This window comes from Coregonus lavaretus (assembly GCF_964263955.1).
Source record: "Coregonus lavaretus genome assembly, chromosome: 20".
Classification (NCBI taxonomy): Eukaryota; Metazoa; Chordata; class Actinopteri; order Salmoniformes; family Salmonidae; genus Coregonus; species Coregonus lavaretus.
In genome coordinates, this window is record NC_140007.1 from 46,792,892 (window position 1) to 46,809,980 (window position 17,089).

The 17,089-nt window shown below is 47.1% G+C and overlaps 1 protein-coding gene and 1 pseudogene across 4 annotated transcripts in view; one reads left to right on the plus strand and one right to left on the minus strand.

Moving 5' to 3' along the window:
* Nucleotides 1-681: 681 nt before the first annotated feature.
* LOC311148197 (uncharacterized protein C14orf119 homolog) lies at nucleotides 682-1,348 on the minus strand (annotated as a pseudogene). The gene is made up of 2 exons: nucleotides 1,155-1,348; nucleotides 682-1,047 (listed from the first exon to the last, which is right to left on the minus strand). The product of its transcript is annotated as an uncharacterized protein C14orf119 homolog (transcript).
* A 625-nt stretch (nucleotides 1,349-1,973) lies between these two features.
* LOC311147416 (transcription elongation factor A protein 2-like) overlaps nucleotides 1,974-17,089 on the plus strand; it is a 40,513-nt gene continuing 25,397 nt past the window's right edge. Inside the window, exons 1-5 of one of the 3 annotated variants that reach the window (XM_084184118.1) lie at nucleotides 1,974-2,158; nucleotides 10,736-10,798; nucleotides 10,964-11,069; nucleotides 15,032-15,128; nucleotides 16,538-16,683. In XM_084184118.1, the coding sequence (XP_084040244.1) occupies nucleotides 2,090-2,158; nucleotides 10,736-10,798; nucleotides 10,964-11,069; nucleotides 15,032-15,128; nucleotides 16,538-16,683 (481 nt within the window). In that variant the 5' untranslated portion in view covers nucleotides 1,974-2,089. Of the gene's footprint in view, nucleotides 2,159-8,000; nucleotides 8,372-8,602; nucleotides 9,149-10,735; nucleotides 10,799-10,963; nucleotides 11,070-15,031; nucleotides 15,129-16,537; nucleotides 16,684-17,089 lie in introns of those variants that run through there. The other 2 variants (XM_084184116.1, XM_084184117.1) reach the window with 2 other exon arrangements.

A 17,089-nucleotide genomic window follows, 5' to 3' on the forward strand; every position in this document is an offset into this window, starting at 1 on the left:
AGTGCAAAATAATCCAAAAACGGCCAGAGGCCAACAGACGCACACAGGCGTCAAAACGAGCGCACAAACACAGGGCGCAAAAACTCTCCTCAACCGAGGAGGAAGTTAAATCGTAACTGGCGTACCGAAACACGGGTAACGCACAAACACCTGACACGAAACAATTACACACAACACTACACTAACAACAAGGAAACTAAATAGGGTGCTTAATGAGACATAACACAAGACAGGTGTGGCTAACAGACAAAACTAATCAAACAGGAAACATGGAACATGCAACGGTGGCAGCTAGAATTCCAGAGACGACGAACGCCGAAACCTGCCCGAACAAGGGAGAGAGGCAGCCTCGGCCGAAACCGTGACAGTATGGTTCGGGGCGTTTCGTAGTGGGGCGTTTCGGACGTTCACAGTGGCTGCATTACAGGTGGAGATGGGGGATATGCCATTGCAGATTAGGAGACAGCAGCTGGTAATTAATTATTGGGTCGACCTACAGGGACATGGGGTGTCTCATCCCGCGAAAGGGATTTTACAGGCATGCTGGGAACATGAGCGAAGACAGAACATGAGCTTTGGGTGGGTGGGTAATACCCATGTACCACTCCAACTTGACTTGTTTCTATCTGTCTACCACCCACGCATTGTCTACCCATTCTACACCCTCTTCTCCCGTATCCCTCAACCCCTGCCTGCTGTCCCAGCTACACCTCTGTAGAAGTGGGCAACAAAGATCGGGTCCCTCTCTTCTAGAATGTGCAGGAAACTGTTCCTCTCCTCCTCACTCCATGACTCAAACCATTTGGGTCCAGAGGCGCAGTTGGCACTCAGAGATATTTGGTGGGCTGTCCTTAACCTGTAGCATATTGAGCGACTCGAGGAGCATACACGCTTTCCCTGGCACAGCTTTCCCCAACAGGTGCTGCAGAAACCGTTCCCTCTGGGCAGTGCCCCAGCTCAGGAACCAGCTCAATACACAACGCTGCTCCCGAAGAGTTACGTAGGAGAGCGGCAGGGGCTCTCTGCCTGCCGCTGAGTTCAGAGAGGTACGAGATAATAATAATAATAATAATAATAATAATAATATGCCATTTAGCAGACGCTTTTATCCAAAGCGACTTACAGTAGAGATAGGTCCTTTCCGTCAGGACCACATAGAGATAGGTTCTCCAAGCTGGGAGGCACTGAACCCTGTGGTGCTGACGGAAAGTTGTGCCTGGCTGGGTGAAGACGAACTGGACCGCGTGCAGAGCCAACCCTGTCCAGCAGTGTTAGCTGTATCCAGCCTGTTGCTACTGATGTTGGGATAGTGTGTGTTGCTGGACAGGGTGCCAGCAGCTGGTGGCATCTTAACTTAGTAGTAGGGATGTTGACGTTTAAGTTTCAATGAGCAAGGCAGAGGCGAAAAAGACTGACATATACAGTGATGGTGCAGAGATGGCAGGAGCAGTGGAATAGAGATAATAAGGGAAGGCATTTATTTCAAGTACAGAGGAAAGTTGGGGATGGGAGGACGGCAGGAAGGGACAGAAGAGAGGAGGCTATATTTACAAGATTAAGGGTGGGACACAGCCGGTTGAATAAGACATTAAATGTGATAGGAAAGCATCCAACAGGAAAGTGTGATTATTGTCAGGAAACAGAGACCGTCGAGCATGTATTGCTACAGTGTGGGCAGTATCAGAGGGAAAGAGAGAGGATGAGATCTACTATGAGGGAGAAGGGGATACAGGAAATTGGTTTAAAGAGTATATTGAGTAGAACGTCATTAGATATAGTGTCAAATATATTGTTATCTTTTTTTTAAGAGCAACGGGGCTGGCAGGTAGGATTTAGTTTCTCCCTGTCGCTGGCCCACACTCCAATACAGTAGGTGGCGGTAATGCATCGTAACGTTGGATGCCAACCGCCGATAAACCCCACTGAAGAAGAAAAGAAGCAGGCATCGGAACCAGCGCGCCGTGGGGAAAGAAGTGGATGCGTTGGGGACTGTGAGAAAAGAAAACAGGAGATAGAGGTTTTTTTCCAACATATAAATGGAGGTTCATCCGTAGCCGGAGAGAAGAGCAGCTACAAAAATACAAGCAAAATGGCGAAAGACCACGAGGTCGAACGCATTGCTAAAAAGCTGGACAAAATGGTGCACAAGAAGAACACGGTAAGTTGAGTTTGCTAGCTAGCGCAGCAGTGGACGCTGACCCAACGCCCCCCAACATCAGAAATCAGGTAGAGGCAGTGCAGGAGTGCTGTGGTGTTCGTGTGATGCACCTTTGTAGCCATCGAACATTCTGGAAAGCTACTGAAAGGTGTCGGCTATTTGTTTTTTTTCGGTTGTTCTGAACTAAAAAAAAAAAACGAGTTGATTACTCGGTCGATTTTGAAATGAAAGTGAATGGTTGCACTTCGCTACTGTGTGGGCAGCGTAGGTTGTAATGATGGCTAGATATTGTGAAAGAGCGTTAAATTAACGGGGTGATTTTGTTAATGAATGGTTGTCCACACGTCCCCGGCCCCCTCATAATTAGTCAGGCCCAATCGTTGCCTGACGACTCAAACTGAATTGTTGAGTTGCTGTATAGTTCGCTACATAGCCTACTTCAAGGAGAAACTAACGTCCATGGGCGTAGCGTTTGGCCGGAGTTTGGGTCGGAAGGCAAGCCCAATCATGGCTATGCAGGTTAATCAGTGGGATCATTTGATATCTGTATGGACAGGGCCAGAACGAATCAGTTGGATGGCCATTTGATTTCCATAGGGGGGCACGTTTTTTCACGGGACCTTATGTGTGCAAACTAATCAAATTATTAACACTAAGGTGAGCCCCCCTTTAAGCTAAAAGTGTAATTAATGCATTTCATATATGGCATAAAATAAAACAAATGGTTGTTTGAAGGTCTAAGGTAACATTAAAATACGAAAAATACATATTGTAAATACAACAAGCATTTTCATTAGTGTGTTACTGTAGGATATATGTAAAAACATTTAAGTGTTTATTCGTGGAGTGCCTTAGTTACAACTATGAAACAGAAAGCATATGTGTTGGAGCGCGGTAACAGCTTCTTTCTATAATGACAAAATAAACCAAATGCACCAAACACAAAGACGAACGGTCAGCAAGACGCGCGGTCAAATGATGAAAACATCATTATAAGCGCCAAATGTGGTTGATAATAGTGGCGCAGTGGTCTAGCTGTGCCACTAGAGATCCTGGATCAAATCCAGGCTCTGTCGTAGCCGGCCGCGACAGGGAGACCCATGGGGCAGCGCACAATTGGCCCAGCGTCCAGGGTAGGGGAGGGAATGGCCGGCAGGGAGGTAGCTCAGTTGGTAGAGCATGACGTTTGCAACGCCAGGGTTGTGGGTTCTATTCCCACGGGGGGCCAGTATGAACATTTTTACATTTTACATTTTAGTCATTTAGCAGACGCTCTTATCCAGAGCGACTTACAGTTAGTGAATACATATATATATTTTTTTTATACTGGCCCCCCGTGGGAATCGAACCCACAACCCTGGCGTTGCAAACGCCATGCTCTATCAACTGAGCTACATCCCTGCCGGCCATTCCCTCCCCTACCCTGGACGACGCTGGGCCAATTGTGCGCCGCCCATTAGTCTCCCGGTCGCGGCCGGCTGCGACAGAGCCTGGATTCAAACCAGGATCTCTAGTGGCACAGTTAGCACTGCGATGCAGTGCCTTAGACCACTGCGCCACTCAGGACAATAAACAATAAAAAAAATAATGTATGCAATGTAAGTCGCTCTGGATAAGAGCGTCTGCTAAATGACTAAAATGTAAAACTGGCACAAAATAAATAATGTCATTATAATGAATGTGTCGATATGACCGCAGTCAAAAACGGTCAATTATCAGTTGGAGCATGTCACATAAACGACGAAAGCTGAGTGCATTGCTGATTTAGTTTTTTTGCTTGAGCATGCGCTCTCTGTTCCTTCTCTCCTGTCTCACGGTTTCATTTGGTGGTGGCATGGGCACCTGCTCAGTGCGCACCATTCTGGCTTTTTTTGCGTTTAGGCCTCGGAGGTGTAGGGTTCAGGCTGAGACTCCGAAGACAAATCATCAGAGATTTCATCATGATTCATTTCTTCCCCATTCTTGCCATTGTAAATTATGCACACTCTCTCACTGTGTAGGCCAGAGTAGACTGATAAAACTGCTTGGATTTGGTGGACTGATAGAGGGTACTTACCATTTTGAGATTATAATTAGAATGGATCGATACAATAAGAATGGCCCGCCCTGTTCTTCATTCACACAATTGGTGATTCCATAATTATGCATCGCTTGCTTCCCCTTTGGTCATCAACTTGACTTAATTTATTTCATCTGTCTATATGTGTGAAGTTCGTTTCGGTTCAGTTTCGAGGCAATTGTATGGGGTGGTTATCAACTCTACTATCTACTGTTTATTATCTATCCTGATGCCTAGTCACTTTAATCCTACCTATATGTACATATCTACCTCAATTACCTGGTACCCCTGCACATTGACTCGGTACTCGTACCCCGTGTATAGAGCCAAGTTATCGTTACTCATTGTGTATTTATTATTACTTTTATTATTACGTGTTTTACTGTTCTATTATTTCTCTATTTTCTTTCTCTCTGCGTTATCGGGACGGGCCGTAAGTCAGCATTTCACTGTTAGTCTACACCTGCTTTACGAAGCATGTGACAAATACAATTTGATTCGATTTGAACTGGGCACGGCACCTTCAACTATCGGGGGAAGGAGAGGAGCAGGCCCTACAGTCCTCTTCCTCCTAAAACTGGTTCTAACTCCAGTTCTGTTTGTGATATTAAGGTTCTAACAAGGACGGTGTGTTTATATAGACTTATTTAGGAAAATGTCAAAGATGGAGGGGGCATGACTTTAACAATTTATTTTTTTTATTTTTTTTATTTCACCTTTATTTAACCAGGTAAACCAGTTGAGAACAGGTTCTCATTTACAACTGTGACCTGGCCAAGACAAAGCAAAGTAGTGCAACAAAAAACAACACAGAGTTACATATGGGGTAAAAAAAATAAACATAAAGTCAGAGATACAACAGAAAATATATATACAGTGTGTGCAAATGTAGCAAGTTATGGAGGTAAGGCAATAAATAGGCTGTAGTGCAGAATAATTACAATAGTATTAACACTGGAATGCTAGATGTGCAAGAGATTATGTGCAAATAGAGATAATGGGGTGCAAAAGAGCAAATTAAATAACAATATAGGGATGAGGTAGTTGGGTGGGCTAATTTCAGATGGGCTGTGTACAGGTGCAGTGATCGGTAAGGTGCTCTGACAACTGATGCTTAAAGTTATTGAGGGAGATAAGAGTCTCCAGCTTCAGAGATTTTTGCAATTCGTTCCAGTCATTGGCAGCAGAGAACTGGAAGGAATGGCGGCCAAAGGAGGTGTTGGCTTTGGGAATGACCAGTGAGATATACCTGCTGGAGCGCAGACTACGGGTGGGTGCTGCTATGGTGACCAATGAGCTAAGATAAGGCGGGGATTTGCCTAGCAGTGATTTATAGATGGCCTGGAGCCAGTGGGTTTGACGACGAACATGTAGTGAGGACCAGCCAACAAGAGCGTACAGGTCACAGTGGTGGGTAGTGTATGGGGCTTTGGAGACAAAACGGATGGCACTGTGATAGACTACATCCAATTTGCTGAGTAGAGTGTTGGAGGCTATTTTATAAATGACATCGCCGAAGTCAAGGATCGGTAGGATAGTCAGTTTTACGAGGGCATGTTTGGCAGCATGAGTGAAGGAGGCTTTGTTGCGAAATAGGAAGCCGATCCTAGATTTAACTTTGGATTGGAGATTCTTTATGTGAGTCTGGAAGTTGAGTTTACAGTCTAACCAGACACCTAGGTATTTGTAGTTGTCCACATACTCTAGGTCAGATCCGTCGAGAGTGGTGATTCTAGTCGGGTGGGCGGGTGCTAGCAGCGTTCGATTGAAAAGCATGCATTTAGTTTTACTAGTGTTTAAGAGCAGTTGAAGGCTACTGAAGGATTGTTGTATGGCATTGAAGCTCGTTTGGAGGTTTGTTAACACAGTGTCCAATGAAGGGCCAGATGTATACAAAATGGTGTCGTCTGCGTAGAGGTGGATCTGAGAGTCACCAGCAGCAAGAGCGACATCATTGATATACACGGAGAAAAGTGTCGGCCCAAGAATTGAACCCTGTGGCACCCCCATAGAGACTGCCATAGGTCCAGACAACAGGCCCTCCGATTTGACACACTGAACTCTATCTGAGAAGTAGTTGGTGAACCAGGCGAGGCAGTCATTTGAGAAACCAAGGCTATTTAGTCTGCCAATAAGAATGCGGTGGTTGACAGAGTCGAAAGCCTTGGCCAGGTCGATGAAGACGGCTGCACAGTACTGTCTATTATCAATCGCGGTTATAATATCGTTTAGGACCTTGAGCGTGGCTGAAGTGCACCCGTGACCAGCTCGGAAACCAGATTGCATAGCGGAGAAGGTACGGTGGTATTCGAAATGGTCGATGATCTGTTTATTAACTTGGCTTTCGAAAACTTTCGAAAGGCAGGGCAGGATGGATATAGGTCTGTAGCAGTTTGGATCTAGAGTGTCACCCCCTTTGAAGAGGGGGATGACCGCGGCAGCTTTCCAATCTCTGGGGATCTCAGACGTTATGAAAGAGAGGTTGAACAGACTAGTAATAGCGGTTGCGACAATTTCGGCGGCTAGTTTTAGGAAGAAAGGGTCCAGATTGTCTAGCCCAGCTGATTTGTAGGGGTCCAGATTTTGCAGCGCTTTCAAAACATCAGCTGTCTGAATTTGTGTGAAGGAGAAGCGGGGTGGGCATGGGCAAGTTGCAGCAGAGGGTGCAGAGTTGGTGGCCGGGTTAGTGGTAGCCAGATGGAAAGCATGGCCAGCTGTAGCAAAATGCTTGTTGAAATTCTCGATTATTGTAGATTTATCGGTGGTGATAGTGTTTCCTAGCCTCAGTGCAGTGGGCAGCTGGGAGGAAGTGCTCTTATTCTCCATGGACTTTACAGTGTCCCAAAACTTTTTGGAGTTAGTGCTACAGGATGCAAATTTCTGTTTGAAAAAGTTAGCCTTTGCTTTCCTGACTGCTTGTGTATATTGGTTCCTAACTTCCCTGAAAAGTTGCATATCGCGGGGGCTATTTGATGCTAATGCTGTACGCCACAGGATGTTTTTGTGCTGGTCAAGGGCAGTCAAGTCTGAGGAGAACCAGGGGCTATATCGGTTCTTAGTTCTGTATTTTTTGAAAGGGGCATGTTTATTTAAGATTGAGAGGAAATTACTTTTAAGGAACAACCAGGCATCCTCTACTGACGGAATGAGATCTATATCCATCCAGGATACCTGGGCCAGGTCAATTAGGAAGGCCTCCTCGCTAAAGTGTTTTAGGGAGCGTTTGACAGTGATGAGGGGTGGTTGTTTGACCGCGGACCCGTTACGGACGCAGGCAATAAGGCAGTGATCGCTGAGATCCTGGTTGAAGACAGCTGAGGTGTATTTAGAGGGTATGTTAGTCAGGATGATATCTATGAGGGTACCTATGTTTAAGGATTTAGGGTTGTACCTGGTAGGTTCGTTGATAATTTGCGTGAGGTTGAGGGCATCTAGCTTGGATTGTAGGATGGCTGGGGTATTAAGCATATCCCAATTTAGGTCACCAAGCAGTACAAACTCAGAGGATAAATGGGGGGCAATCAGTTCACATATGGTGTCCAGGGCACAGCTGGGGGCTGAGGGGGGTCTGTAGCAAGCGGCAACAGTGAGAGACTTATTTCTGGAAAGGTGGATTTTTAGAAGTAGAAGCTCAAACTGTTTGGGCACAGACCTGGATAGTATGATAGAGCTCTGCAGGCTATCTCTACAGTAGATTGCAACTCCACCCCCTTTGGCAGTTCTATCTAGACGGAAAATGTTGTAGTTGGGGATGGAAATTTCAGAATTTTTGGTGGCCTTCCTGAGCCAGGATTCAGACACTGCTAGAACATCAGGGTTGGCAGAGTGTGCTAACGCAGTGAATAACTCAAACTTAGGAAGTAGACTTCTGATATTTATGTGCAAGAAACCAAGACTTTTGCGATTACAGAAGTCAACAAATGATAGCTCCTGGGGTGTAGGAGTGATACTGAGGGCTGCAGGGCCTGGGTTAGCCTCTACATCACCAGAGGAACAGAGGAGGATTAGAATAAGGATACGGCTAAAGGCTTTAAGAACTGGTCTTCTAGTGCGTTGGGTACAGAGAATAAAGGGGGCAGTTCTCCGGGCATTGTAGAAAAGATTCAGGGCATTATGTACAGACAAGGATATGGAAGGACATGAGTAAAGTGGAGGTAAACCTAAGCGTTGGGTAACACTGAAAGAGATAGTATCTCTAGAGGCATCAATTGAGTCGGTTTCTTTGTGTATTGGTGGAGGGACAAAGGAGCTAACTAAGGCATGTTTAGCTAGGCTGGGGGGTCTACAGTGATATAGTACAATTAGAAATAACCGAAACAACAATAAACTAACCATGTTTGGGCTGAGGCTAAACATAAACAGGATGTAGTACCGTAAAAAGGAACAGTCCAGCAGATATCAGCTGTATAGCTGAGTTATCATAAGGTCCGGTGGTGAAGCGCTAGTAAGAGGCCACGGCTAGCGTGTGCTAGCGGGCCAGGGCTAGCAGATGGATGGAATCTTCGTGGTTAACGTCGTAACCACATCAGACGATTTCGTCGGTAGACCAGTCGTGTAGGATCGGCGGGGCTCCGCGTCAATACTATGTGGTCCCGTCCAGTTGATAGAGAGGTAGATATCCGGGAGATGGGCCTAGCTCAGGTTGATTAGCCAGACCACAGCGTCCGTTTTGTTGTAGCCAGCTGGTGGCGATGAATCCGGAGTTAAAGGTCCAGTGAATCAGTGATTCCGCGGAAGAACTGATATGTTCTGGGTCGATAACGCGCTGTGCAGACTGGCCGAATATCCGGTGATCAATGTCCAGTGATTAAAATTAATCCCGCGGAAAAAATCCAATGTTCTGGATGAAAACACCTTAGCTGTGGCTAAAAGCAAGTAGCTAGTTAGCTGGCTAGCTAGTTTCAACTGGAGATTCTAGATTCTAGACAAAGGTAAGTCAATAATAGAATCCGTTCCACATTGAGTGAGGCGGGTTGCAGGAAAGTATATCTTGTAGAAGGATGAAAAGTCTGATAGGGAAATATGTACGAAAAATGTACGAAAATAGAGTATTTACAGGCTATATACAGACAGACGATAAAAAAACAACTGCACTACCTCGCCAGAGTAATAAAATTTTTTTAATTCATGAGCAGTCCAAATGACTGCTTTAGCGGTTCTAGTGTTGGTTTTATAGTAAAGACATGTAATTTAACTGTAAAAATGTATTACCTTTTAATGTGGCATGAACACAACCAGACATGATGTTTTCATCTGATTGTCAAGCAAATCAAAGTAGATTACCTTAGCACCTTTGTCCAAAATAGCATCCGAGTGAGAAAAACAGCGCCCCTCTGTCTCACCACATGTAACCATGTATCTGATGCGTTGTGGCCAGAAATAGTATTACATATATAATAATAATAACAATAATAATAATATGCCATTTAGCAGACGCTTTTATCCAAAGCGACTTAGTCATGCGTGCATACATTTTTTTTTGTGTACGGGTGGTCCCGGGGATCGAACCCACTACCTTGGCGTTACAAGCGCCGTGCTCTACCAGCTGAGCTACAGAGCTACACGCTCTTAGTCTAGACAGAATCAGTCATTTACATTTACGTCATTTAGCAGACGCTCTTATCCAGAGCGACTTACAAATTGGTGCATTCACCTTTATAGCCAGTGGGATAACCACTTTACAATATGTTTTTTTTTTTGGGGGGGGGGGGGTGGGGAAAGGGGGGTGGGGGTAGAAGGATTACTGTATCCTATCCCAGGTATTCCTTGGGATAGTCATTTACATTTACATTTTAGTCATTTAGCAGACGCTCTTATCCAGAGCGACTTACAGGAGCAATTAGGGTTAAGTGCCTTGCTTAAGGGCACATCGACAGATTTTTCACCTATTCGGCTCGGGGATTAGAACCAGCGACCTTTCGGTTACTGGCACAACGCTCTTTACCACTAAGCTGGGCTGGCTACACATACTAAGACAGAGGGGCGCTGTTTCGCTTTATCTGAGATCGATGCGTCTTTCTGTCTGCGCGCATCTCGGTCAAATAAATTATCAATACTTAAATATTTTATTTGGCTGGACAAGGAGGTACGGTAGGGGGGGTGGGGGGGGATAGCCCCCCCCCCAAGGCCCCCACCTATGCCGGCCCTGTGTATAATCTAATGTTTCTACCATACCACCACCTCTTCTGTCGACCCTTGCCTGGAGGCGACACCAGAATATTTTACCTGGAGGTAAACTCCATAAATCCGTACACATTCAGTCCTCGCCACATGGATGACCTGCCGTTGCCACTGACCGTTAGCCTGACCAAATTAGGCCCCCCACCTGCCTTTCTATCTTTCCTGTATCACAATAGGCCTGCACGATTTTGAATTTAGAATTTTTGTCCTATCATAGATTCTAGCCTGTGTTGGAATATGCATACAGCTTGCTAACTAAACATTGATTTACATTATTGTAGACGGCATCCAATTCAATTCAACAGGTGCCAATATTTATCTGTCTCCTTTCTTCACAGGACGGTGCCATATATCTGCTGAGGGAGTTGAAGATAATGAAGATGTCTCTGGAGACGCTACAGGTAGACCTAAGCTTGTTCTCTTCTTACTGTAGGCCTCTCTGTCTGAATAAAATAATATTGTATTACTATGGTCAATACTATGTCTCAATGCCGGTGTCAGTCTACCAGGATCAGTGAACGCTGTGAGGAACGGTAATGGTGAAGCTAATACACCATGTTTGTCAGTCCACCAGGATCGGCATGTCGGTGAACGCTGTGAGGAAGCAGAGTTCAGAGGAAGAGGTCCAGACTCTGGCCAAGGCACTCATCAAATCCTGGAAGAAACTACTGGGTACGTCTGCTATAGGTCTGCCTAGTACCACTGTCTGTCTGTCCTGCAGGTCTGCCTCGTACCACTGTCTGTCTGTCCTGCAGGTCTGCCTCGTACCACTGTCTGTCTGTCCTGCAGGTCTGCCTCGTACCACTGTCTGTCTGTCCTGCAGGTCTGCCTCGTACCACTGTCTGTCTGTCCTGCAGGTCTGCCTCGTACCACTGTCTGTCTGTCCTGCAGGTCTGCCTCGTACCACTGTCTGTCTGTCCTGCAGGTCTGCCTCGTACCACTGTCTGTCTGTCCTGCAGGTCTGCCTCGTACCACTGTCTGTCTGTCCTGCAGGTCTGCCTCGTACCACTGTCTGTCTGTCCTGCAGGTCTGCCTCGTACCACTGTCTGTCTGTCCTGCAGGTCTGCCTCATACCACTGTCTGTCTGTCCTGCAGGTCTGCCTCGTACCACTGTCTGTCTGTCCTGCAGGTCTGCCTCGTACCACTGTCTGTCTGTCCTGCAGGTCTGCCTCGTACCACTGTCTGTCTGTCCTGCAGGTCTGCCTCGTACCACTGTCTGTCTGTCCTGCAGGTCTGCCTCATACCACTGTCTGTCTGTCCTGCAGGTCTGCCTCGTACCACTGTCTGTCTGTCCTGCAGGTCTGCCTCATACCTGTGAAATGTGGTGTCTGTCTGTCTGTACTGGACAGGTGGGATCCTGTCTGCTCTAGAGAGACAGGGATGGGAAAATGATTATAATACGGTAATGAACACGCTATAGTTTAAGAAGACCAAACAGAAAGCATGTTTCTAAGGGAGTGAACGTTTATTAGAAAATCGGCACTCTCTGAAATGGAAATGGATGGCCCTCCCTCATTTTACATATTAGCAGAATCTTTTTTTAATACCACCCAAATTACAGAAAGTTCCAGGCTGAGAATGGACAGAGAGAGAGGCTTGTGTGTTCATCTTATCATATTTCTCCAATGTCAAATCAGTGTGTCTTGTTTGCAAATAAAACTATCCCTGTCTGCAAATAATTACATCTGAGACGTCATTAGGAATCTGAGCATTGTACTTTCAGAAGTTAGGCCTACCTTTCTACCCCAGACAGAGTAGGCCTACCGACACATAAAGACGTAAGCTTTAACTTCTGGCTACTCTTCTTCTGTGGCTTAACCCAATGAGAGAAGGTCACAAGGGCTTCCCTAAAAGCTGTCTGGGTTTAAACTGGGTTTAATCTTCTATTGCACAGAAAGTGAATAGCTTAATCAATGGATAGTGACTGAATTAGATAACTTCCCAGGCAAAGTCAATTTTTTGTCTCCTCGGCTATAGAAGGTTGTAGCTCCGCCTCTGAATGTCAAAGAAACGAAACAATGACATCCCCATATGCATCGGAGTCATGTCTTTCCTGGCTTGTTTTGTAGCATAAAGCATCGCGGACAGAAAGTGCCGTTATAGATCACTTTATATAATCGGATCTGTTTTTGATTTCTTAAAAATCTTAAGCCTGTACGTTTTCTTAAAAAGGCCTGTACCTTTTTTTTTATTTTTATTTTACAATTTTCTTTAATAAAAGGTAGACCTATGGCATTCCCTCTCATACCCCCTCAATTTGTGTCTTGGTTTTAACTAACAGCCCTTCACTGACACGGAGGTAGGCTATTTAAAGATCGCATGGTGGGTGGAGGAATTGACCAACAAATCTATGGCTATGGCAGCCTAAAGCCTAGTTTCATCTGTCAAACAGGTAGACCTACCTCTTATCTCTCCTGTAGGAAAAATCGCCTCCAACATAAAGCCCTCTTGTTGTTAGTAAAGTCTAATTAAAATGAAGACGGTTTAAATTAATTATGTCTACTTTCAGCACCATGAGCTGTCCATTTCTGATTGATTGTGCCGCGGCTGCTGCTTCAAGTTTCAGCGCCACAATAAACACAGAGTATAGCAAACATTAGGAACACCTTCCAAATATTGAGTTGCACCCCTCAGAACAGCCTCAATTCTTCGGGGCATGGACTCTACAAGGTGTCGAAAGCGTTCCACAGGGATGCTGGCCCCATGTTGACTCCAATGCTTCCCAGAGTTGTGTCAAATTGGCTGGATGTCCTTTGGGTGGTGGACCATTCTTGATACACACAGCAAACTGTTGAGCGTGAAAAACCCAGCAACGTTGCAGTTCTTGACACAAACCGGTGCGTCTGGCACCTACTACCATACCCCGTCCAAAGGCACTTAAATCTTTTGTCTTGCCCATTCACCCTCTGAATGGCACACACACACAATCCATGTCTCAATTGTCTCAAGGCTTACAAATCCTTATTTATCCTGTCTCCTCCGCTTCATCTACATTGATTGAAGTGGATTAAACAAGTGACATCAATAAAGGATCATAGCTTTCACCTGGATTCACCTGGTCAGTCTATGTAATGGAAAGAGCAGGTGTTCTTTCTTTTGTCCACTCAGTGTAAGTTACTGGAATCTGGCTTATCGTGAGGCCAATAACTATGATAAATATATCATGGGCAAGACACACATTGTTTTTAATAAAATCTATTATAGTAGTTGACCTCCGGTCCTCCTCCATCCTCCGGTCCTCCTCATCTTCGCGCTCTCATTCTCAAACAGAACAGAACATAGACTAGTCCATGTGTAAAATAATGAGCTTTTTGGACTAGGCCTAATCAACTACAAAAAATTCGGAAGAAGCCTTTCACTCTCCTCCTGAACTGCCACCGTAGGCCTGCACAGCCTTGGTCAGGCAGCCGTGGGCCTGCACAGCCTTGGTCAGGCAGCCGTGGGCCTGCACAGCCTTGGTCAGGCAGCCGTGGGCCTGCACAGCCTTGGTCAGGCAGCCGTGGGCCTGCACAGCCTTGGTCAGGCAGCCGTGGGCCTGCACAGCCTTGGTCAGGCAGCCGTGGGCCTGCACAGCCTTGGTCAGGCAGCCGTAGGCCTGCACAGCCTTGGTCAGGCAGCCGTGGGCCTGCACAGCCTTGGTCAGGCAGCCGTGGGCCTGCACAGCGTTGGTCAGGCAGCCGTGGGCCTGCACAGCCTTGGTCAGGCAGCCGTGGGCCTGCACAGCCTTGGTCAGGCAGCCGTGGGCCTGCACAGCCTTGGTCAGGCAGCCGTGGGCCTGCACAGCCTTGGTCAGGCAGCCGTGGGCCTGCACAGCCTTGGTCAGGCAGCCGTGGGCCTGCACAGCCTTGGTCAGGCAGCCGTGGGCCTGCACAGCCTTGGTCAGGCAGCCGTGGGCCTGCACAGCCTTGGTCAGGCAGCCGTGGGCCTGCACAGCCTTGGTCAGGCAGCCGTAGGCCTGCACAGCCTTGGTCAGGCAGCCGTAGGCCTGCACAGCCTTGGTCAGGCAGCCGTGGGCCTGCACAGCCTTGGTCAGGCAGCCGTAGGCCTGCACAGCCTTGGTCAGGCAGCCGTGGGCCTGCACAGCCTTGGTCAGGCAACCGTAGGCCTGCACAGCCTTGGTCAGGCAGCCGTGGGCCTGCACAGCCTTGGTCAGGCAGCACACAAAAACGTTTTTGATCAGTAAGAACAGAGCAGGCCGGGGCTCAGGGTTGGAATGCAGCCTAGTTTTATTTACACCATCCCAGCAGCCATATTAGAAATATTACTTTGTGCTTTTCCCAGCATGCAATTCATAACCTATAGGCTATGGATCATTTGATTGAGACCACACTAAAAAGCCTATAGGCGCACTTGATATAGCACATGGAGAATCAGAGGTGAGGGGCGGCATCGGGCACATATCCATATATAGCCTAATAAGCTACTACTTCTAAAACACTGAGATATATTGACATTTAATCACTTACAAATTACACGTCCCTCCCATGGACTAGATTGAAAAAAATACTAAATCGCCCCTTGACAAAAAAATGTAAAAGCAAAAAACCTCCCTCATTTTCCTCCCAGGTACCCATTGTGTAAATTTCAAACCATCCCTACATAGATAGTAAACACCTGAATGGTTTTCTCTGCAGACGGCGCAGAGGGGAAGGCTGTGGAGGAGAAGAAGAGGGAGGGATCTCCTCTGAGGTCATCAACGTCCAAGGACAGTCCTGGATCCAGCGACAGGAGGTGAGACACCGTGACAACCGAGTGTCAGTCATGTACCAGAGGTAGTTCAGTGAATCACCTTGTCTGAGCTCTGAAGACTTGTGTGAGCTCCCTGAACTAATGCCTAGGCTTTAGCTCAGCGGGCTGATGTGGAGTCATATCTAGCAGAGGTGGTTCAATGAACTACTCGTGGGTGATGGGTAATCTAGCTTGAGCCCAAAAGACTTGGGTCGGGTAGGTAGACGACAGGGGGTTGATGGGTACGTAGACGACAGGGGGTTGATGGGTAGGTAGACGACAGGGGTTTGATGGGTAGGTAGACGACAGGGGTTTGATGGGTAGGTAGACGACAGGGGTTTGATGGGTACGTAGACGACGGGGGTTTGATGGGTAGGTAGACGACAGGGGGTTGATGGGTAGGTAGACGACAGGGGTTTGATGGGTACGTAGACGACGGGGGTTTGATGGGTAGGTAGACGACAGGGGTTTGATGGGTAGGTAGACGACGGGTTTGATGGGTAGGTAGACGACAGGGGTTTGATGGGTACGTAGACGACGGGGGTTTGATGGGTAGGTAGACGACAGGGGTTTGATGGGTAGGTAGACGACAGGGGTTTGATGGGTACGTAGACGACGGGGGTTTGATGGGTAGGTAGACGACAGGGGTTTGATGGGTAGGTAGACGACAGGGGTTTGATGGGTAAGTAGACGACGGGTTTGATGGGTAGGTAGACGACAGGGGTTTGATGGGTAGGTAGATGACAGGGGTTTGATGGGTAGGTAGACGACAGGGGTTTGATGGGTAGATAGACGACGGGGGTTTGATGGGTAGGTAGACGACGGGGGTTTGATGGGTAGGTAGACGACGGGGGTTTGATGGGTAGGTAGACGACGGGGGTTTGATGGGTAGGTAGACGACGGGGGTTTGATGGGTAGGTAGACGACGGGGGTTTGATGGGTAGGTAGACGACAGGGGTTTGATGGGTACGTAGACGACGGGGGTTTGATGGGTACGTAGACGACGGGGGTTTGATGGGTAGGTAGACGACGGGGGTTTGATGGGTAGGTAGACGACGGGGGTTTGATGGGTAGGTAGACGACGGGGGTTTGATGGGTACGTAGACGACGGGGGTTGATGGGTAGGTAGACGACAGGGGGTTGATGGGTAGGTAGACGACGGGGGTTGATGGGTAGGTAGACGACAGGGGTTTGATGGGTACGTAGACGACGGGGGTTGATGGGTAGGTAGACGACAGGGGGTTGATGGGTAGGTAGACGACAGGGGGTTGATGGGTAGGTAGACGACAGGGGGTTGATGGGTAGGTAGACGACAGGGGTTTGATACCCAGTCAGAATAAATGGAAGGATCAGGGTGACTCATAACATGATGTAACACTTTTTTCTCTCTGTCACCATCTTGTCTTCTCTAGCAAGAAACAACAACTGCTGGAGCCCCCGAAGACTCCCACCTCCCCTACGACCCCGAAGTTCACCTCCTTCCCCCCCACTCCCGTCACCACTGACAGCGTGCGCACCAAGTGCCGAGAGCTGCTGGTGACTGCCCTGCAGACCGACGGTGAGACAGACCCTACCAAGATGGCTGCCGTTATCGGCACATTCCAGAGCTGTATAGGTTTATGACTTCAGCCATTCAAGTGTTATACAGTGCCTTCAGAAAGTATTCACAACCCCTTGACTTTTTTCCACATTTTGTTGTTACAGCTTGAATTTAAAACAGATTAAATTGAGATTTTGTGTCACTGGCCTACACACAATACCTCAATGTCAAAGTGGAATTATGTTTTTAGAATTTTTAACACGTTAATTAAAAATGAAAAGCTAAAATGTCTTGAGTCAATAATATTCAACCGCTTTGTTATGGCAAGCCTAAATAAGTTCAGGAGTAAAAATTCGCTGAACAAGTTGTATACACTACAGGTCAGGGCTCTGTGCAGGCCAGTCAAGTTCTTCCACACCGATCT